Below are 24,502 nucleotides of genomic sequence, written 5' to 3' on the forward strand. Positions count from 1 at the left end.
ACTTGACCACGGTGGTTGGCGCGGAGCTTGACAAAAAGAATTGTGCCAGATAATTTGTCAGTGAGTGTTTTATGATTTATTCATCCAGGGGCTCAAAAAATGTTTGTGCTGTGATGTATCTCCTGAACTATAATTTAGTCTAAATTAATCTTGGACCCGCAATAAAACCCCTGTACAAATGTTGGTAAAGATCATGCACTCAAAGAGGCACGTGAACATGCATGTGCAATTTGTTAATGACACTGCAAGATTTATTTTTATGATTTCCTGAATTCATTAAGCACCAAAGTTCATTCCCAGCCGAGGAAGATTTCAGATTAGGTTATGAGAACAACTGCGACAGCCATTTTTCACTTCAACTTTGGTAATTTGTGTTGGATGACCTAACTGGCACTCAGTGTGGACAAATCAAGATTTTGACCCAATTAGCCTCAATTTTGTTGTGCCACAAAAAAAATTGAGGATTAAATTCCTGTGTGTGTGTGTGTGTGTGTGTGTGTGTGTGTGTTTTCACCTACATTTTCTCCCCCCTAATTTTGCTGGAAAACAGATTATTTGAGAGATCAACAGGAAATGTTATTTCTTTCCACCTTTAGTGTATCTTTAAAGAATTTACTGTCTGTAGTCTGAGATTATATTTTTTTACATTTTTAAAAAATGTTTAATCTGTGATATCTTATTATTCCCCAGCACTTGTGTTAAAAGCAGCACCTCCCACATGAGGCACACATGATCTCTCTATTAGAAAGTGACAAAACGTTTGGTCTCACTCAGAAATAATGGTCTGTAACATCCTCTAATGCGATTCACAGTTTATTTGCAAGTCCATCCCCGTGTTGAACAAGGGGTTATGGGCGCGTCACACATACGGATAATTTTAAGCAGATGCGTCTGGCGTGGCTACCATGCTATGATTAGTTTCCAGAGCATTTGTGAGTGTGTAAACCATTGCCGACACGGATGAAATATAGCCTAGGTTCACTGGGAGTGCAGAGAGAAGAAATGTACCCCATCTGTAATACACTGTGTAGACTAATATCAGCTCCTTTTCTCTGATATTGCAGTGAGATATCGATCTGGTAAAATTGTCCCATATTGGAGCTGTCTGTTGTGATATTCATCATGCTGTCACCTCTCCCCAGCACCTACGCGTTATTAGAAACCCGGGTTTGAAGAGGTTGAAGGGTTTTAGTCTCTGAGATGTAGCAAACAATTCATCATGAGAGAGAGAGGGTGAGAGAGAGAGAGAGAGAGGGAGAGAGAGAGAGAGAGAGAGAGAGAGAGAGATTCAGGTGAGGTGATGCTTGAGCTAAGATTTATGTCTAGTCAGGCTGTACATTAAGAATTATATCATCAAGCGAGAGGACACCAGGAGTTTCACTGCTATCTGCTGAGTAGGCCTATTTGCTCTCCTGCCAGGCTTAAATGGAGTTTTTTTTTTCTCTCTCTCTCTGCCTTATGAAGCTTTTAAGAGAAATCTGGAGTTTTAAGGAATAAAGTCACAGCTCGCCCAGAATAGAGAAAAAGAGCCTCACTTATTTGTGAAACACGCTAAAGCTTGTCTAAAGTAATTGTCATGTGTTTGGGGGATTTTAGCCTGGCTGCTGTTTCATTTTGCACTTGATGCCAATCACTCATCGGGAATAAAGCCTTAACTGGTACATGCCACCTTCAATTTGCCCCACTTCAGGGCGGGACTCGAGTTTGAGTTCCTATTATTTTCTCTCTTTGCTTGCATTCCCTGTGAGCACAGTCAGAGATTCTTCCGGAAGGATCACAGAGATGTACACAGACGGAATCCAATTCTTCCGCGTCTTGCAGAGGAGTCAGGCTTTGATTCCTCTTTAACTCAGTACAAATGCTCGTCTGGGAATGTGCAGGCTGGGGGTTCCTTCTGCCGCCTCTCTCTCTCTTCCCCTCACTCTCGGTCTCTCTCTCTCCCTCTCTCTGGGAAGGTGTGAGTGTTTGCGTGTGTTTTTTCGTTGTGTGTATGCGTGTTTCTGTGTGCGCGTGCATGCTTGCATGCTACGCTGTGCTCTGTTAGCTGTGATGTTATTGTTGTAAACAGCGTTTAAAGCACAGCTGGCCAAATTGATCAGGGTTTGCGTTGGAGTGAACTTGAGCAGCCGAGAGTGAGGCTGCATAAACAGGGCTGCTTGTATCTAAATATGCAAACACTCTCACAGCAGCCGACACTCAGGGGAACAGACACTGTTACTTCTGATGGGGAAACAGTGAGAAACAGGCCCGAGCCATAACCTTTCCATGTATACAGAGTGAGAGAGAGAGAGAGAGCAAGAGAGAGAGAGAAGACAAGAACATTTTTCTGATTATGTAAACATCTCTTTTCCTCCCCAGATCATTTTTGGACTCCTCCAAGTATTTACTTTTCATTAATTATTGAAAAAAAGAAAATCAGGAAAAAGTGAATAAACAGTAGATAATTTTTGTTTAATGTTTCACACAGGATTGCAATCCTCAGTGCAATTAATGCTAATCACCATGGTCTTCCTGTTTAGCTTGAACTTGGAGTGTGTTTGTCTGCGAGTGGTTCTGTCTTTCTGTCTACATGTCTGCTACTTTACCTCTCTCTCTCTCTCTCTCTCTCTCTCTCTCTCTCTGTCCATATATTCTGTCTCGTCCACTCTCTTCCATCTCTGCTGTTAGTCACTCTGTCTCCTCATGTTATGATTACATCACCCTTTCTGTCTGTTGTGTCCATTTAGACCTGAAATTAATCACATCCGACAATCTGGTCGTGCTATTCCTAAAGTTCAAAAGCTTGAGTGGTGAGAGAGAGATACAGAGAGAGAACATGCGAGAGAGAGAAAGAGAGAGAGAGAGAGAGAAAGAGAGGGAGATCACTAAGTATGGTGGAGGTACTTATCATTTGTGGAGTACAGTATATTAATTGCTTATCGGTTTTTGATTTCAGAGTCATTTTAGAGTCAATCGAACGCATTATTTTCACAGCTATTGTTCTTTGGGGTTTGTTAATTGTCACCCCACTGGCAGAACTAAAAGCAAATTAAAAGCCTTAACTATTGACTCCATCTGAAGTCACTCTCCACAACAATTTCACTAAACAATAGGGCGGATTAATGAAAATGCAGCTTGATTTCTGTTCTCCAAAGCTTTTGCTATGGGGAACCAATTAACTACCCTTCAGGATGACTTTCACTTCTAACTGTCGGTCTGTTCCACTGCCAGAAACTGGGATTAATTCTCAATTAATCCCTCCACCAGAACAACTCTGCCTTTGTCTGCTGGGGAGGACATGAGCATACAACACCGAGGTTACCCCAAGCCTGTTTGGTGGAAGAACTCCACCCCTCCTAAGATTGATACACCCTGTAGACTGGCTCTCCTCAAGCTGAAAATAAGAGCCATTAAAAGGGAATGGTTGACAATGATTTTTGTTTTAGGATTTTGAGCTTTATTAGCCATGCATATTAATGAGTCAATTAATTCCATTCGTCCTCGCGAGTGGTCTGTTTGTTTTTGCCTGACCTTTTATCTTAGATGCGTTCACGCTCCGCTTGGTTTAAGCACTTACTCCATACTGTGTTTCCCATAGCCTCCACGTCCAAAAAGGGAGTTTTTATGTGTTTAGCAGTAAGCTTCTCCCCCTCTCTCTTGTTTTCTCTCTGCCACTCTCTCTCATCCATCCACCCTCCCCCCTATCTTTTCCTCGCTCTTTCTCCCTCTGTCAGAATGCCTGCTGGATGTAGCCCTCTCTAAATGTGACAGGAAATATGCTATTATAGCATGCAGAATATTTGCCTGATGGGATTTGCAATAAAATTACTACATTTCCCTTCCATTAGGATCTCTAAAACCCTTCTCTCTAATTTATGATTACCCTGGCAAAAAGACATGTTATATACATAAAGACTAAAGTAGCCCCCAGTCCACATTTAGCCCATCCTGCTTTCAAAGTTAGTTGAGAGGACAGGAGAAATAATTGAAAAGTGCAGCTGGACTGTGTACAATCTTGTAAGGGATGCCTAGAAAATGAGATTAATCAGTGCACAGACATTGTGGGGAAAAGTTTGCAGTGAATGCCTGACAGTCGTGCTCTTTCTCTCATTTCAAATGTTGGCAGGCTAGCAGGCAGCTCCAAGGGAAATGCGCTCCTTTCATACTTGAGTAATTGATGAATTGTATGCAATATGCAAATGAGAATCCATAAATCTTATGAATGACAGCTTAATTTATGTGAGCCTTAATGAATGCAGGATTAGATTTTAATTAAATATCCTCAAAGGCACCCTGACTGGGTAAGTTTTTAAAGCCTTGTTTTGAAGACTTGTTTCATATGCATCGCAGTTCATGAAAAAGAGAGATCAGTGAGAGTGGTTAGATGAAATTTCCTCGCAGTTTGAAGATAAGACCTGTTCTGTTTTGCTAACCAAAGGCACTTGCAATTAATAAATATTGGAGCAAAATCATATCTACCAATCTCATTTAGGCTTTCCTGGAACTGTTCATTCTCATACATTTGATTAACTGCATTTACTTTAAGCACTATCTGATTTCTAACATTTGGTACAGTATCTTTTTAATTAAGAGAATCATCCATTAGGCATGGAAAAAGTCAACCAATTAGGCTTTCCTCATCAATTCCCGTGATGTAGAAAGTCTGCTTACTCATTATCAGAGTGTGTCGATGTGATACTAAACAATCTAAGACTCCATAGTTACGGGACATACAATTATGAAATCAGCTTTTAACATTAATGATGCATGGGAATAATCAGCAATTTATCGTGTTTTAGATCTTTTTTAGATTCTATTTCACAGCTGAGAGGCTTCAAACGGCTCTAATAGAATGTGATTACTGGGGTAAACTCTTTGTAGCTACTGTACAGCGGCTTTCTCCGCAAGCCTGGCTGCGGTTTCATGACAGAAGCTTGAAGACAGAGGAAGGAGCGTGACTGGCTCCAAGTTCCTCTGTACCATCAGACGATCTGATGGTCTCGCCCAGCGTGGTTCTAATCAGGCCTGAGCCCAGACAAAGGCACCAGGAAGGCACCCACTCTCCCAACTACTACTGATCTCTACCCTGCACATTGGTCCACACAGGGATCAGAGCACAGACAGCACTTTAAAAGGGGTTTTAGTGGGATTGATGCTAACTCTCTCCCGCCTTTGATTTCACACCATTTGATCTGTGATATATTGTTCCGTAACAAAGGTTCACAGTTTGCAGGCGGATGCAGCTGTTGCTACTGCTAATAAATAAAAGTGTGTGTGTGTGTTTTCCTTTTTTCTATTTAGTGTGCTCGCACTCACAAACTCGCTGTAATCCAGCTATCTAGATCAGATAAGGGCGATGTGGCTACCTGTGCGAGGCAGTGTTTGACAGGTGCAAGGGGAAACTGATTGAGATAATCCAAGAATAGGCTCAATGCAAATACAGACACAAGATGAGGGTTAGGATAGATGGATGCATGAAAAAGATGGATGAGTGAAAACATTCCCATGTATCACGCTGTGAGTCTCTGAGAGATTATGATCATCACAACCAGTAGACTGCCAAGGTCAGCAGGAAATATACATCTACTGTTTTTGTTGAAGGCAACATATATTCCAGTCACTTTAAAGTAGTTTTATTTTTTCATATGACTTTTTTTTTTTTTTTTCAAAAATTCTTACTGCTGTGTATCCATGACTATTGTATCCACTGACTGGTGTCTTTGAGAGCCAGGGTCATGTCAGTCAGGCAGCTAAAAGAAGGCTAAAGATACTTCACACTATACTGGGGTGTGATGAAACTTCATCAAAGTGTTGTAGTAATAATTCAATATATGTTGTGTTCTTTATGCAGAAATTTCTGATGAATAAAAGGAAGTAAAACTTTAACTTCAACTATAAATTCAAACTCCCATAATCTTTATTGTATGCAAATGCATTTAGATGATGTGACATAATGGCAGAACGTTTGGTACTTCTGGGTTCCTCATTTATTAGTTTGCATGGACTGCCGCCATACTAGGATGCTTGGTGATGTGAATTAATGAACACACTATGGCTATTTTGAAAGAAATGACACTGTTGTGTAAGCAGTGTTTTTTTTTTTTTTCATATCTATTATCACTTCATTGACATTAGCACCTGTTTTTTTTTTTTTTTCAAACAAAGAAAACAAACATCTGCTCTTGTTGTTTTCTGAAATAATTCATTTTTTAGAATTAAAGTTAAACATTTCATCTCTCTCCCCTCAGCCCACACCACTATCTTATCTGTGGGATTTTAAATTGGTAGTAATATACCACAGCCATGTTAACCCTGCCTTTCAACAAACACAGATAACCTCCCAGGAGAGTTGCATGCATGTTGTTAAACCGTTTGATTGAACCAAACCAAAAAAATACATAAACTCAGCATATTCAGGCCCCTCATGGTCTGAGGCCTCTGAATTTCTGCCTGACCTGGCACTTAAAAGGTAAGGAGCTGCTTTGTTTTATCAATAGGACCTTGTTTTCATGGCTGGTCACCACCTCAGCAAACCAATCAATGGGGCATGCTCTGCTATCGCTGTGAGAGAAATGAAAAATAAACCCCAGATAATCCTTCAGTTAAAAGGTTACTCAGGGCGATAAAAGCTATTTTGTTAATTTATTTACTCGCTGCACTGCAGAGATAAAGAAAAGGAACAATTAGGGAATTCTAGGTGAGAGATTTTAAAAGGGCAATGACATTGGGTTAATATTTTATAAGGCCTGATTGGCAGAGACCTGGAGAGGCCTTTTGTTTACACAAGCCCCAGACGGAATGATTCACTCGCTTGTTTTGGCCGACTGGGCGGAAATGGAATAAATATCTTCATCCTTACCTTTTAGAAACGTCAAACAAAAGACTGAGATAAAAGGTTAATGGCTCAATCAGAGCCAACAGGAAATAATATTATGCCTTTTCTCTGCAAACCAAGAGTCACTATTGACATTACCAGGTTGAATTCCTAAAGATATCCGAAGATGGGAGGAGCAGATGATTTTTGTGTGTAACCAAATCCAGTTAGGGAGAGTGTGCTCGCTTGGGCTAAACATTACATTTGTGGTTTCAATTGATTTATAACAGATCATAATCACTGCATTAACGGCTTTCTGGGTAATAAGATCTCGGTCACTGCTTCCGTCGACAGAAAAGAGTCTGATAGTGAGATGTCAGAATTTTGCCATGAGATCAAAAACCCCACAGATATCTGATGTGATATTTTACCTCTTATTATACGTATCACCTCGTGTTGGCTTCCTGTAAATGGGGTGAGAACATGAATTTAATTATTGTGCTTTTATTGCATTGTAGTGTTGAAATTGGACCCGTGTGGAGTGTATTGTTGGGCCCAGTGTAATCTGATTGCCTGTGCAGCGTAGTGTGTTGGATAGTATCAGGTTCCAGCCGACTCTGCTGGGTCAACACACAGCCGGGCCATTAAAGGAAGTCTGGTTCAGGGAAAGTTCACCACTATTTTCTTTTCACCATGGCAGCAAAACAAAAAAGAGAGAATAGATGTGTAACATATTTGTGGCCCCTGGCCCAGGGCTGGTGGGGCCTATTTTGTTTCCTTAATTGAAGCCAGAGATATGAGGCCCCTGAATATCTTTAGTATAAACATAAATAAAGGCAGGAATATAATTGTTTGATGATTGACCTCCAATATAGAAATATCATTATCCAAATAATCCCAACATAAACTTCAGCGCTACTTTTTTTTCTGAAACATTTCAAAGAATAGAACAGAAGACAGAGGAGACGGAAAAAATAAAAAAAGATGAGAAGATGGAAAAAGGCAGAGGATAAGAGACGAGAAGTACCAACCAAAATTCCAATCATAAATCCAGTTGTGCTATCTTTTTCTGCAATAATGGCCTAGTTTGGAGCAGTTTCTGTGCCAGGCTATTTAGGGAATCAGCATCTGCTGCTTGATAAATAGCCTGGCTCTTTTGTTTGAGGCCAGGTTGAGTTCCTCTCTGGACCGAGCTTATTAGCCTGGATGGCTCTGACCAATGCAGATCTGCATTGATGTTAGTATGCACGCCTCAGTGCAATGCAATGTCTTCAATGGAATTGGATCACATATTGTTGAGGACTGACATTGTGTTGAATAAAAGAAGAATATAGCCGTGGCACGCCCTCTTTTAAACAATGTAATACATTGGTACAAATTCTAAGTCATAAGGAAATGAGACAATAAGATTCACTTCTGAAAGGCATCCCTGTTGCTCCGAGGTTCCTCAGTTCAAAGCTCCCATTCAGTCGGTGTATTGCTTTCATGGTTGGCCAGTGTTATGTTGTCTACAGTTTGGCTGAAATGCTATCCTTTAAACACATAGACAGATTCTCCAGCAGCCTATCTAAACATTACCTCTGCTTAACTGGGTCTTTGTACCTGGGTTCAGATCCTTTGACGCGATCTAAAGTTGATATGACATTTTTTTGTCCATTTGAGGGCTTTTTTTTGCTTTTAGTATTGTTGGTAAAAAGCCTTTTACCCATCACATGCCCTCTATTGAGGTCTTTCATAAATAATTCAGCCAGAGTACAAGTGAAAGTGATGACAGCAAAACTGTCTGCGATCTCTCCCTCTCATAAGATCAAAGAGGTGCTTCTATAGAAATAGGAATTACATTTCCAGACGTTCCTAGGTTGTGCGGGCACTCATTTCTCTCTCTCTCTCTCTCTCTCACTCTCGCTCTCTCTCTCCCTCTTTCTCACACTCCTCCTTTCTATCATTCTATCATTTGTGTATTTTCCCTCCAAAGGGACACAGTTGGATGAAGGTCTGCTTTTAGTCCTAAAACCTCCAGAGCTGGTATATGAGCGTGTCAGCACATTCAGACAGATACAGCGAGTGCACTCTATTAGCAACACTGAGGTAAATAAACCTCACATAAAGACACGGCTGAATAAATTCAACTACTAAGACTGTATGATATCTGAACTAAAACACTGCATTGCCCTGTGGAGACAAACAGGAAACAAGTGGAATGTAATACAAATAGTGTTACATTCCATAACACAAATAGCTGTGCGGTGTACTGCACATGGTCAGTTGAACATGAATTGGTGGATAAAACCCAGTGCAAGCCATACTTATAAAAATAATCCAAAAACTATAATAAAGAGTTTAAAAAATAAAGCTTAAAGGGGCACTATGAAAAATTGCTGATGATTGAATGAGGGGAGACCCATTTAGACTAAACTGACAAAAAATGAATTAAGTAGAAATTTGATGTTTGACTCTACGTTGTTCTCATCATCTGCCTGAATCAAATAAACTCACTTCAGTCGACCCCATGATTTTGCATAGTGCACCACAACTCATGGAGTTTTCACTGAGGGTGCGACCACATTGAAATAGTTTCAGAGCGCCGTATGTGGTAGGAAAACACACAACAGACAGATTGTAACATTTGAAAACAGTTGCAATTTTATGCAATAAAATAACATTTTATGATACAAGGGACCACAGCAATGCATTAAGCACACAGAAATAATTAGTGCCTATTTAGTTATGCATATTTATTGCGAGATAGATATTATAGTACAGCCTCTGCACTTCACTCTCCGGACAGAAATTGTAAGTCCAGTGACTGACAGTGACACGATAATCTTATTGTCTCAGTATTTCATGCTATATCAAGGGAATCATAATTAACCTGAACAGTCTTTTGTGGAGCAGTGCAGTGGTTAGCCTGCCAGGTTCTATTTCTGGTCCTGTTTTTTTTTTTTTTTTTTTTTTTTCTTTGTGGAGTTTGCATGTGGGTTTCCTCCTACAGTCCGAAGACATGCAAATCAGGTGGGTTGGAGGCTCTAAAATGTGTATCGGTGTGAATGACTGTGTGAGTGTGTGTTTTGTGTGTGATGGACTGGTGATCTGTCCAGGATGTTTCCCTGTGTTCCTCCCAGTGCACTCCAGTCCCCTGCCACTCTGAATAGAATAGAAACAAGCAGGTAAAAAGCGTAATAGAATAACAGTTTTGTGACCTGATTTAACAGAATTATGGTACGTGTGATTATTTTAACGATGTGGTCAGTGTTGTATTTTTGATGTTTTAAAGATGGATTGAAACTCAGTTCATATTAGGAAGACGTGAGTTGCCCGGTAAAGCTTAAAATGGACTATTGTATCTGAAATAATGCATGAAGCCAATATGTCACCAGTGTCATGACACCGTAATTCATCTTCAGCAAAGACACCCAGCTCCTTGTTCATAAAGAATATACCTCTATAGAATCTGGGCTCCTTGATTATATGCTCATTGCATCTCTTTCACCCCATAGGCTTTTCCTTGTAACTATAAGCCAGCGAAGTAGGTATTGATTGCAACTCGAAGCTGTATTAATAAGTGAATGAGTAAGATGTGTGGAAATTCAGGGGTGTATCAGTTTTGAAGGCCTTTTCTCCTCCACAGTAAGGTGGCACAGTCATTTATCATGGCTGGATCTGTGCCCCTCGTTTGGTGTAATAAAACTCCCCCATCAGAACCGTCCAACAGGTCTGAATCACTCTGTCACACCACCTTCCAGCTAAGGCACGCATTAAATCAAGCAAGCAGAACATTTCCTAAGGCAGCCATTGCCTTTTAATTTCCTGAAGAACCTTAAAATATCATTCATTACCAGAACTACACATATTTGGTTTTTAAAAGTCTCATAAATCAATAGTGGCCTGACTGCAATAATTATAACAAGTTAACATGTAATTTCCAGGCCGAGGGCCGCGTACTGGATTTTAGCATATGCAAACGAGGCAATTCAAATAGTGTGGGGATATTAATACGGAGGAACAGGTAACGAGGTACGGGTTATGAATTATGCATCAAAAAGTGGTTGATCTTCAATAAAGGAAATGAATTCACCGTGTAATCTAATTAGTTATGGAAGTCTATTATGTTGAGCTGCAGAAAGCAACTGTCCTTGAAAAGAAATTTATTTACAGTACATGTTAGCTCTTTGGAATGGAATTGCATTCTGGAGTGGTCCAAATGTTAACACCCCCACCCACACACACACACACACACACACACACATACACACACCCTCCCCCTCTGCCAGTCTCCAGTGTTTCTCCGTGCCGCTCACCCTCGCTCTTCTCCTTCTCTGCTGGGTGTTTCAGCTCCAGACCGGGCAGGCCTCCGAAGAGGACCCAGAGCGTGACATCACCAGAGAACCCCCACATCATGCCTCACTCAGTCCCTGGTCTCATGTCCCCCGGCATGATCCCACCCACAGGTACGGTTTGTCTCGGCCTCTAGCTCTCTCTTCCTCTCTCACTGTTGCTATGGCTTTGTCCCACTCTCTGTCTTGGTTTCTCAGCCTCTCTCTCTTTTTCTTTCACTCTCTCACTCTCACACACAAACACACACACACACATACATAGCCTCCCTACCAGTGGCCTCCCTGCAGCTTGTCTTCGAAATGGCAACCAGACCAAAGTGACACATGCACCCAACCACCAGACACCAGCCGCTCACTCGTTTACCAAAAACAGATCCTCTGCTCAACCCGCGGAAACGAAGAGGGGGAGAATAAATTGAAGTGGAGATATTTTCTCTCAGATTATTCCAGTAGATGTTGCATTTTGCCTTGAGTGCATTCTAATTAGCGCGATTAAATCCACTCCACTGGTGTATGTACATAGGCAGTGGTGATGCTAAAGCAAGCTTATCGCCACAAGAATCAACAACAACCGTTTGTGCCCTAACTTACCTCAGGGCCAAGTCTTATTGCAGCTAATGCTTTTGTTCTATTTGTGGCTGGTTTCATTGTGACTGCTTTGATGTCGGTGGCTGTAAGTGTGCTGATTTGCATATTTTGCTCCCCTTCATATGTCTTTAATGATATTGTACTGTTGAAAAGGTCTCTTTGAATGCTCATTTCATTTACAGTACATATTGTATTTAACCAACCATTAACGGCACTCTTCTACAAAGAGATAATACACCACAGCTGGTTTTCCTGGTGTTCCTCAGTGTACAAGTCTGCTGGAGCAATTTTAACAGACTTGAAAAACATCCTACCTCTGCTCACATTTTTTTCCATCTCTGTAAAGATAGGGAGGGAGTGTTTTTTTTTTTTTTTTCTTTCTTTTTTTTTTTTTTCTTCCAAGAGGCAGCAAAGCAGCATCTGTGAGGTGTTTGAAATTCAGTATTACACACAGATTGGGCCATCCTTACGATTCAGAACAATGAAGGCTCACAGGCCAGTGCTTTGAACTCTGGGAATGGAGTGAGGTCACCGGCTATCTGTGCCTTAGTGTGGAAGGAGAACTTAAAGGCCGCAGTGAACACAGAGAAGGACAATGATGAGAAAGACCAGTGTTATTTAGTGGAACATAAAGCAACAGAAAAGCCTTTTGATATCATCCCCTTTAAGCCCAGAGGGACTCTATGATCTTGACATTTAGTCAGGGTATTCAGGGGACAGAGATAAAGTAATTGAGGTTTTTGGTCCTCTCATAACTGCCTCAAGCTCCCTAACTGTGGTGAGCCAGAACTTTTACACCAATTTCTGTATTATAATTAAACCATTTATTGTTTTGATTACAGTATGAGATAATAAATGTCATGGAAGTTACAGATTTTGACAGATTAATAATGATGTATAATTGACCACACATAAGTTGGCATCTAAGTAGGCGACTAATTGATCTTCCCACTCTTGTCCAAATTTATTGATTGATGATAAAAACTGACATCTAGAAACTGTCTTAAATCGTTACCCCCGTCATGTCATGTCATATTAGAACATTTTCAGATGAATTAGCTCATGCACAGTCAGACAGAATAAGGACTGATGGCTCTTCCTGAGGCTTTAACGTTATTCCAAGACCCAGTATCCTCGAAAAAAGTCACTGCACCATTTAATTTCGGCTCAAGAGAAAGAGCGAAACACTCCATGAAATGTTTTGTTCACAGCAGCATGTCATTTCTCTCCTGGTGCTAGATTTGCAAATGAACTACCTGCTGGTGCTCCCCCCGATTAGCCAGACCCCCCATCACCCCAGAGCAGCTGACTCTATTCAGCCGATTTTTGGCAAAAATTCTCAATTTATGATTTCATGCACAAAATAACAAGGAATTGTTCAATAACACAATCTCCTTGTCTTCCAAGGGAAGCTTGAGCTGACAGAACCAATGCCAGTGTAGTTCACACACTGTGATATTTATTTGTGATATTTATTCTATTTTAGGGGTTTTGTTTGTTGTGATTCTGTCATGCAAACTTTGTTGAGGTTTTTAGATATTAGTCTGATATTAAAATCAATCACCACATTCAATGCACTGGAAAGATGTGTTCTTCACACTCTAACAGGACCAGAGAGGCCTATGTGAAACACATTGTTAACATATGTATCTTTGCCCTTGACACCAGTTCCATTTAGGAAAGGACATCTTAATATGCTTAGGTTTCCATTTAAGGAAATACCCTTTATGTGTGTATGTGAAAGCATGTGTATGTGTATGTGTATGTGTCTGTCTACGTGTGTATGTGCTTGACTGTGTGCATGTGCGTGCACGTGTGTGTATGTGTCTGCATGCGCGCATGCCTGTGTTCATGCCCCCGGGGGGGTTGCTCTGGAGCCTTTCCAGTTGCTGATGCATTACAGGCAGATTGGCCCCCAAATCGGATTATTTGCTGTGGACTGACACCACACTGAGATGACATCTCCTTTAAAGTGGAGAGGGCCTCCACTCACACTCTGGCCACTACTTAAGCAGCAGCTTCAATATAATTCATTTATGTCCTGGATATGGCTTCAACCTTTTGAATAACGCAGGAGTACTGCATTTACCATTAGAGAAATGAATGTCACCTACGTCTTACCAGGGTGCATCCTGTACTTTACAGATAAAGACAATATTTTCCAGTGCTGTGTGATTCTGGCTTAGAAGTATGTAGATGCCAATTCTTGTGAGTGCTGGTTCTTTTTACAAGTAGATGGCATGTGAGCCATTTAATATTTACTGTTCTTTTGATGTACAATTAGCACGTCACTGTCAGGAGTGGATCATCTAATCCTGTGCCACTTCAACCTGCTTCAGAATAGATCCACTATACACTAGGTAATTTAGTATCATTTCCCTGCGCCTCTACCCCTCCTCTTCCAGTCCACTGCTTGTCATAAGGTTAGTGCGCTCTGTAATTGATACTAAATTTGTCATGATGTGAATAGCACAGTTCAAGTGGTGCAGTGTACCTAAGAGTCGCGTTGTTCCCAACCCCAGTTTGTCATTGCTGTGCTGCCACCAGTCCATGCATAAAATTAGGCGGCCATACTCATTGACATGGAGTGTCTCTCCCCTACTTATCCTGCGTGGCCGATAAATAAAGTGTGTTTTCATTGTTGCCCATGGTGCACTCCCTAACAGAGGCAGAAAAGGAACACAACAGATAAGCACTGGTAATTTTTTATCACGGCTCAAGAAAGCCGTAAAAGTCAGTCTTTTGTGTGCTGATGTGAAGTTAATCTGATTTTAATTTAATTATACTAGTTAGTTGCGGAGGGCACAGGCATTGGGGTGTTTGTTGTAAGAATGTTCTGACATTGGCGCAGGTATGGGGCAGCTAGCATGTTAATTAATGATGAAGATCCTGACAATATGCAGAGGCATGACAGCGTTAAGCCAGTCGGCTGCTGCTTCCTTTGCATATTAATAGATCCTTCATTATTATTTAATATGACAGCTGCTCCAAGGGCTACCATCAGACCTTGTCTCTGTTATTTGCTGTTTTGTGCTCCCCATGTGACAGTGCCATGCTATTCTCTATTTGTTGAAATGTTCCCTTTTCTGTTCTTTGACTGGTGTGGCTCTCTCTACATGCAGCCTCAATGCGCTGTTTGTTTTGTGGCCACAAGGATTCAGACTTGGCTGTGCGTCTATATGAGACAAGTGTCTGAATCTAAAGGTGACTTTGAAAGAATATATGAGGCAGGATTGTTTTGTTTGCATAGTAATGAATGCAGATTAGCATTGAGTGGGATTGGTCTTGTTGACGTTTAGACTTCTAGTGGCTTAATAAACTTGTTGCTGGGCGCCAACATCTCCCTGGCTTCCTTATTACGTCCGCAGTATTGAGGTATGTGTTATGTGGATGTGACAATTGATCCGGTGAAATGAAACAATTATCAGAACAAAGACTTCGATTTATGGAGTGTGTCACTTAGTCAAAGGCAGGGTGGAGACTAGAGCAGAATGATAGATGAAAAATGGAGAAGTGATCATTCCAGCTGTTTCACAATAGAACAAATCAATTGCTTAGCCTTTATTTACTAATGGAACATACATCCAATCAAAACCTGTTAGCTTCTTTTGTGCATTTTTATTTTATTCTCTATTATTATTATTATTATTATTATTATTATTATTATTATTATTATTATTTTATGTTTTTACTATTTTCCCCGGGCAACTATAAAGCGGCAACTGAGAGGTTACATATAGCCTGCAGTGTAATAACCTCTAGTGTGCTCACAGCCAAACTTAGAGCATCAGAAGGCTCCACTGCAGCACTCCTTTGAGCGGCACCTGATTTGTGGGGGGAATTTATCACACAAACAACCCAGAGGTGATTTCAATATTTACTCGGCAGTCTGTTCTGCATACGTCTCATTTGGAAAACAGTTGACTCTTGCCCATTATACACAAATGAAGGCTGACCTTCAGACTGGGCAGAGGCCACATTCATTATGTGAAGAAGTATCACCTTCTTATGAGGCAATGGCTTTTTTTTTTTTCCTCTTGCGCTGCCTATGCATATGGAACAGCAGCCAGGGCCCATTGCAAACGAGAGGGCCCACTCTGACATGATGTATACTGTATGTCAATATGGTACTGATGTATTTTAAGATGCAAACAAGGCTTTAAATTATATGCACCTCCATGTCAGCGGCTCAGAGTGACTCTCGCCATCTGCCTATCAGCTGGGGACGAGAGGAGAGGGTGCCCAGGCCGGTGTGTTCTTGCGTGTGTACATGTGTGTGTGTGCGCATGCTCGTATGTATCTATTAGAGCCACATGTTCGATTTCTACCTCTCCTTGTACTCGTGTCTCCCCTCAGATGCATGGCTAATAGCTGCTCTTGAGTCCCATCACGGAGATGTGACAGCTAAGTGATGATAAACGCAGGCATTGCCTTGTTCTACGTCAAACGTAAGGCAAACCTGCATATCAAGTGTAAGCAGTCGCGGTAAAAGGGCAGGTGATATACTGTATTGTGGATATGAGTGATTCCACTAATGGGTACATCTCTGTTTTTGTTGCCATGTGTCTTTGATGGTGTTGCTGGGCTTGGTGGGAAGAGTCTCGGGACTCTCCTGAGACATGGAGGCCTAGAGGAGCTTTAGCGGTATCTGTCCCTGCTGTTTGAGACCAGCCTCATGAATAAAGATTTCAGTCACGTTCAATACACCTCGAACCTTGGAACCACCACAATGACAAACCCATGGTTTATGATCTCTGCAGTGTGCTCAGCATATGTATGTCGGTAATCTCGGACTCACTATATCAAGTCCATTTTGATCTAGGTGGACGACCATGTCTAATGCACTATCATATGGTCAGACATGGTTATGTAAATATGAATGATCATTTACACACACACACACACACATCGCACACATCGCACACACATTGGCCTTTGTGTGTAATGTGACAATAACTTTTTGAATGGATATTACACAGAGCATTTTTAAAGGACTCTTCAGCTGCAGCTGCAAAAGGAGAATTATAACAGCCTGTGGCATTAAAAAGAATATATGTTAAATTGTCAAAGATGTTTAGTATCTTGTTAGAGAAATTGTCAAGTGGCATGAATACAAAGAAATACTACATCTTCTAAATATTGTAGTTTTGAGAATATAAAGCATGGTGTAAATGTCAGGGGATTCTTATTCTTATTCCTCAACAGCAAGAGACAAGATTTAAAAAATTGTCAGGATAAAAAAATGACTCTTTTAAATATATATTTTTTCCTTGTCAGTGGGTTTTAACTGCTATTTTTCAGGTTTTGTCTTAAAACACTTGTTTCTGCTGTTCCTCAAAAATAGTTTGGTTCTCAAAAAACAGGCAAACTCACATTAATGTGACAATCAAGCCTTGATTTTCCAGTGAATTTTTCTTGCACCCACATGTCCAACTCCATTGCCTTTTTATGAACTTTTTGGGGGCCACTTTAGCCTCTTGCACCATTAGCTTCCTACCCCAAGGGCCCGGAGTATGTGGTGGTGTAAGTATTTTTTAGAGAATGTAATAGAGATGATACTGAATGGAGGACATTGCTTTATTTTTATGTTTTATAGAACATTTTGTTTAGTTAATTTTAACACATGACCCTCTAAGTATTGAATGTATTCTGAGTAATTTAGAAGTATTAAAGAAAGAAAAAAAAAGGATTGAATCCTTGGTGCGTTGTTTATGATTTTCCATTCAGCAAGCTGACTGGCCTTGCAAGGCAATGATACTCAGAAGAGCCCAGTTATTATGAGGCACTGTGTAGCTATGAAGAATTTGAATACCAATGTTAGTCATTATTCAGTGTGTGTGACAGAGAGGTTAGATCTGTTGAATACATTAAAAGGTATCATTGAAATAGCCTCGATAAGAAGAGTCTTAAGGCCTGATTCCCAGACTCTCTATTTGTGCACACTTTGTACTTCTTCTCTCTTTGAATCTCTCTCCCACTCTCTTTCTAACCCCCTGCAACCACACACTTTCTCACTTGCCTCTCATACACACACACACACACACACACACACACACACATACATTGTAAACTGTAAGTTTTAGGCACGAAATGCTTGCATCATGCGCTATTATCTTGACTCCATCTGTTCCCATCAAGGTACAAATACATCAATACAGTGGTGGGAAACACTGGAATCAGTGAGACATTCATAAAAATCATACACTGCCACACACACAGGGATCCATCCCATCAGCATGATAACCTGCTGCGAAGATATCCCCTGTCAGAAGATGAAAAACCAAGCCATGATCTCATCACCGCTTATTCCCCAGTGTATAGAATTATTCATTTTTTTATTATTTCAAAAGCCCCCTGTGTTTTTTTTCTGCTGGTGCAGGTTTCTGAAAGGTGTTGTGGGTGCAATAGCTGAGCCCCAGCAGACATGTAGAGGTCTGTAAGAGCTCTGTCTCCTCTGCCTCCTCTCTCCAGGCCTGACAGCAGCGGCGGCAGCAGCTGCCAACGCCGCCATCGCCGAGGCCATGAAGGTCAAGAAGATCAAGCTGGAGGTGATGAGCAGCTACCACGGCAACGCCAACCAGCATGGGGCCGACGGAGAGAATGGAGACCTCAGCTCCAGCGTCGGTGAGGATGCCCTTCACACACATTCACAAACACACACACACGTTTACATAGGAACACATGCACTTGCACAAGCACTTTAAAAGAAGACACACATGCATGCCACAAATGTCTGTACATGTTTGTATAAACTCACACACACACATTCACACACACTTGACAGTCACCACCATCTCTTTGTCATCATACTTGTTGACTATAAGGGATCCTATGCATACAGCTCGAATTAAACCAAAGATTTGCATTTTCCTAGGATCCTTGGACTTATATTTATTAACAAATTTATTTAATTTAGTTAGACACTTCAGTACCATACTGCTATTTCTCTACTGTTCACCCAGGGGATTTTTCTCCCTGTATGTGTCACTGTAAAAACTCACCTTGGTAAGGTAAGTCTTGTTCTTGTTCTGTAAGTCTTGCCCTTTTGTCTTGAAATAAAAAAAAAAAAAAAAAAACACTTTCTTAATAGCTAAGTGAAACTGTGAACACAGTTTCCCAAAGCTATCAGCTTTTAACAGGGATTAATTGAATTGCTGTGAGCATTGGTTTTACACTATGTGCCATTTCAATTAATTATTACCCCTAAAATGCAGAAGGATTTTCGTAATATCGCACAGAGCCACTTAACGTGTTGCAGAGAATGATAATGCAGTGTGAATTCATGAGCATATTCCAAATTATAAACCAAATGTAATCCCAGTAGCTTTAGTTGCTAAATGGTATTTTTGATTCACTTACTGTACTAAATGGCTTGACTCTTGTATGCATTTTAACAGTAATACTTGACACCACAGAGCATACAGTGTACGGGATGAAAACAGGATGCGTTTCAAAGCAGATTTAACAATGCAAAATGCATAAAGTGTGAGGTCATCAGTCCCAGAGAATGGAGTGGGAAAAAAAAAAAAGAAGAAGAGCGAGAATACGAGTCTACGAGGTCATGGAAATAAAGATAAATGTGAATACCAACAGCAAGGCTATGGCAATGGAGCTAATAAGAAACTGTTTTATCTTTTTACAATTTAAATTGTAACCTTGAGCCCACAGCCAGCCACACAGGCTCTCGGTAGAATCATAATTCTGGCAAGGGGGAGCAGCTCTAGGTGTGGGTGCACGGGCCACAGCATTAGCTCTTTGAGTGAAATATATGGCGGTGACGCCTCTCGGCCCCATCCACAATCAATTGGATTCTTTTCCTTTAATATTTACTTGCAGCGATGAGATGCTCGTCTGCATGGTGATGAACAGTCTGCCACTGGCGTTTGAAGGTGACCTGTCAGTGAGTATGGACAAATCTCTCGCTCGCAGAAATGTAGAAAATAAATCATTAGGGGCAGGCAGGCAGACAGGGGCCTCTCTCTCTCCCTCACTCTCCCCGGATTTAAATCAGCTCAGATTTATGATTTGAATTAATGCTTCGTTTGGTCAAAGGAATGGTTGCAGAGACAAATGATGTTTGGTACTGAAGCCATCCTAATATTGATTACTGGGTGTCGCAGCAATCTCTTGTTTATATCAAGCACTCTCCTGTGACAGGGTGGCCAGCAGGAGTCATCCTGATAATACGCTGGAGAAATATGGCCCGCTCTGCACCGCAGGGCCATGAAACACAGCTAGCAGCGTGCTGTCTCCTTCATCTAGCCTCAGGCTTCCTCTCACATATTTATTTTTAATAAAAGAGGTTTGTAATTTCACAAAAATAAGAACTGACTTAAGACAAAACGTGATTGCAAAATTATTTCACATTACAAAACTGTCTCCCCCCTGGCCTGCTTTCACCCACTATTTTGGTGTTTGAACGCCTAATAAGTCCAAGTCTGCAGTTCATTATTAGAAATCCAAACTTGTAAATCACTTGACTGATATAGCAAAGGACTGAATTTGGCTGCAGCCTTGTTGGGACTGGACCCACTGTTGTTCACATTGCTGTGGAGGGCTGACTGGGGAATGACTTCATGCTGTTTTTAAGAGACCCAGAGCACAGCTGCTCTGAGGAAACGGACACATGCGCCGGAGTTTTATAGTCATGTCCAGCTTAAAATAAGACACACACTAATGGCAACATGAATACTTGTACAAATAATGTTAGCAAACAAGTTACAATTGTTATGCTAATGAGCTTGCTTCTCACAATACTGCTAAGAGCTTTGAAATTGAATCAGAAATAGCTACTACATAAAACCATTGAAAAGATTCCCTGTGGGCTAAAATACAGGTGCTTCATCTCAGTGTTGGTCTGAAGCAGATCTTGTATTGTGAACAGCTTAAAGCAGAGCACAGCAGAGCAAGCCAGTGAAGGACACTCTGTTCTGTTTGTAGAGTTGGATTGCCCGTCGCTGTCTTTGTGTTGATGTAAATTGAACAGGCTAATGTTTCTCCCCCGCATTAAATATTCATCACAATTAGACCTTCCTGTTTGCATCAATGTTATTAATTATAAGGAAAAACAACCAGTTCAACTCTCAGCCAAAATAACCAAACATCCTGAGTGAGGGAGGGGGGAGAGGAGGGAGAGGGGGGAGAGGGGGGTGGTATTTGTGTGCCAGAGTGAGAGCAATAGACAGAGAAAGAGACATTAAGAGAGAAATCGAGAAAGAAATGAGAGATAGAGCGACGGATAAAAATGTAAAGAGAGACAGAAAAGCAGGAGGTGGCTTCTCTGTCTTTGATTTTTCCCTTACACTCTTTAGTTGGGCAGAGGGAGCCCACTCACTGCACAATGTGGATTGTTCCCCGTGCCTCTCAGGAAATGCCACAATTACAGATCACAGACCAAGCAAAACACGTGTGGCGCTGGGCCTTGAGGGGGATAAACAGCCCACCATTCCCTCCCAATGCATTGACCCCAGCCACAACCTTCATTACTGGGAGAGAAAATATTGTCAGCTGCTCACTAACAAACACCTGCCAATTTCAAGAGAAGGAATTGCTTTCTTCAGTGGTGGAAGAAAAAAAAACAAACAGGAAAGTGTTTTAGACCAGCAAGGAGAAAGAATGCACTGTCTTCACCCTGGTCTCTTCTCCCATCTCTTTCTTTTTCTCACTGCCTCTCCTTTCTCTCTCCACTACTTCTCTCTCTTTCACCCTCTGTCTCTCTTTGGCCACTGGGTGCTGCCCTGCCACTCATCTGACTCCTCACCACACAACTCTAATGGAGCTGAAATCCTGTCTGTAATTAGATATGGGAATTCCACTGTCATCAGCCAGATGATGCCACGATACACCGACCAAACAACTTGCCAGCGGATAACACTTAAAAAGAAAAGGCACAGGAAGAAGAGACGATGCACTAGCACCCGCTTACTTTGGGATGTCCGTTTTGAATTTATCCCAGAGCCCTCATAACCAGAGTTACATTCTACAGCAAACTACTTGAAAAGCCCGAGCCCTCTGTCTCAACCCGTGGCTTTGGTCCAGGCTGCCTGCACCCTATGGGGAGTGCCGAGCCACATGGTAGGCTGTGGCTGGATGGTGGTGACAGGTACCTGGAGTGTTGCCTGACTGAGAGTTGAGAGAAGAGGTTCTGGGTGAGATGATGAGGAAGCATCATTCTCTCTTCCCGGGGTCATCAGGCTAATTTCTACGGGGCCCCCTCCATGTGTGGATGCTTGCTTGTGTATGTGTGTGCGTGTGTGTGTGTATATGTGTGCAGGCTTGCGTGAGAGAGAGTGAGACAGAAAGAGGGGGCCTTGGCCCCTGAGAGCGCTCTGTGAGGAGACCACAGCTGTACACTCCCAGCAGCTAATTGGTCCTTATCTAGCTGTCCCATTCATCTTCATTTTTTACCAATTACTGAGCATTATCTGTGTTCTCAGTTGGGTATGGGACTTAATCCTTTTTGGTTAAGCTGGTGCTACAGCTTGCAAATTTCAAATGGAGGAGAAAGGAGGAGGAGAAAGAAAGGAGGGAAAGGTGGAGGGGATAGGGGGGTACAAAAGTCATAGCAAAAACAAACTCTGGAAACTTCCCATCATCCCTCACTGGCAGGAAGCAATCAATAAACAATGACATCACATGATGGAGAGAGAAAAAAATGGAAGAGATCAATTATTGGCGTTATAATTCAAGTCCTTGTTTGCAAACGTTGCAGCCTCATTGATTAAGCTGTTCTTGTTGCACTCACCATTATTGACTTGTTAAAACCATATTTTCTCATCATCAGTGGTTCTACGTTTGCGGTCACACAGATAACAATGCTTTAAAGGGCTTCATTAATTATTCAACATGTATTCATTTTAAAGCACAGCAAGTCCAAATCGTCCTGTTTACTCTACAAACAATACAAGCAGAGTACATTGCTCATCCAGAAGGTACATCAAGACACTGCAATCTGGGGCAGTTAGCCTTAATTTTCTGAGATCAATGCATAACTAGGCTCCTCTCGATATGGGGTCTACACTTGGCCATGCTGTAGAGCTGAGTGGAGTCAGCCTGGAGACCATGCACTAATTACTGGAGTGTTTACAGCTCTGCTGGATAGCATTTGTACCATTTTGGATCATATCAGTGAGTCACTGTGCTCTGCACTAGACCGATAACTAAGACATTACAATTACCAAGTGTATGAGTGAAATTACAGAAAAATAAAGCGATCAAGCATCAATACAGGACAAACACAACAATCTTAAATGAATAAAAGTAACAGCCACACATGCATGTTTTCTGCAATTGTGGATCATGTGTCACACACACACACACACACACACACACACATGCAAGCATGCACAAAAGCATATAGAGACAGTGCTCCTGCTCTTTGATAGGGATCTGTTTGGTCACAGTCTCTGCGCCAGCTGTCAGCCCAGCTCCACTGCTGCGATTTAATTAGTCTGTTTATGTCCTTTCTAATAATAAAGCTCTCTGGGTGGAAGGACACATCCAACTAGCTAGCTGCACGCTCCAACCTGCTAGCTGCACTAGTGCTGGTGGCCTAGCACGGCTAAATGTGGGCCATGATGGAGGATGGTGGCTACTTCCTGCTACTCTAGACAGAACAATGGCCCTCAGGCTCAGATCTAGTATCACCCCCTCCTCAATCCTAACCTTAACCATTAGGGGATAAAGCACATACTGACCTGATATGAGTGTCTAGGGGCAACTTCATCCATCTTCCTCTCTTGCTCTCTTGTGGGAGCCTTTGTCAGCGGAGGCTCTGGAGAGAAACTAGATTGTAGCCATAGGCTGAATAATATTCATTCTACCAGCATATCATAGCAGCTCTTCCGATGCGACAAATTTTTATCTGATCTGATTTATGCGATTACAGTGTAGTTTGTTTTGCTTTCCTCCATCCTGATACCGTGGCTGTTTTGGGCAGAGGAAGGTCTCGGTAAGCTATTTGTGGTGGGGAAAGGGGGGAGTAATGGTGGTAAGTGAGCCAGACACACTGAGCTAGACAGAGAGTGGCAGAGCAGACAGAGGCAGACAGACAGCCTTCCAGCCTGAGCGAAGAGCTTGATGGGTCTCTGTCTCTCTCCTGGGCTTTGGCCCTCACCATCTCTCTATTAGTCTGCCAGGCTCATGGGAGCCAGGTGACAGATAAGTGAAGAACGACACACACATTTTAATAGACATTTCAAAAGATAAACTTGATAATCATTTCTCTTTTTAATGAAGTCTAATGTCCTCGTTCTAATTCCGGTTGCGTCGGCTGTTAAGCATCAGCGTAATATTTGAATATGCATGATTGGGAAAATGTGAGGCGCGCTGATGTCGCTACAAAATACACAAATGCAGACAACTGCAGAAATAGATTACAATAACAAGGGGAATTGATTAAACATTATTTCCGTAATGATCCATATCAAGTTCTATCATCTTTGAGTGGCAGCAGAGTTGTGGCGTTATACAGAAAGAGAGAGAGAGAGAGAGAGAGAGAGAGAGAGAGAGAGAGAGAGAGGGAGGGAGAGAGACAGCACGCTAGACAAACCTCATGTCATGCAAATATTTGTTTGACTGTCTCTTGTGGTTACTTCACAATAGCAGGAGCAGAGCTATAAAAAACAACTGACCAGTCGAGTTGTCATCCCTCATCAACATTAGGCCTCATTCTTCATTAATTGGATAGATTAATTTGGAGCGCTTTGATGCGGGGGTGATGCATGCGTTTGGCTGTCCCCTCCTCACTATTCTCTGTCAGGTTGAATTTAGCCAGGGAAGGGGCTGA

At 41.7% G+C, this 24,502-nt stretch overlaps 1 protein-coding gene across 2 annotated transcripts in view; it reads left to right on the forward strand.

Moving 5' to 3' along the window:
• Nucleotides 1–24,502, forward strand: part of dachd (dachshund d) — a 91,808-nt gene that overhangs the window by 37,616 nt on the left and 29,690 nt on the right. For both annotated transcript variants that reach the window (XM_030081419.1, XM_030081420.1), the window contains exons 2-3: nucleotides 11,126–11,241; nucleotides 18,187–18,339. In XM_030081419.1, coding sequence (XP_029937279.1) covers nucleotides 11,126–11,241; nucleotides 18,187–18,339 — 269 coding nt within the window. The remainder of the gene's footprint in view (nucleotides 1–11,125; nucleotides 11,242–18,186; nucleotides 18,340–24,502) is intronic.

This window comes from Myripristis murdjan, chromosome 21 (assembly GCF_902150065.1).
Source record: "Myripristis murdjan chromosome 21, fMyrMur1.1, whole genome shotgun sequence".
Lineage (NCBI taxonomy): Eukaryota > Metazoa > Chordata > Actinopteri > Holocentriformes > Holocentridae > Myripristis > Myripristis murdjan.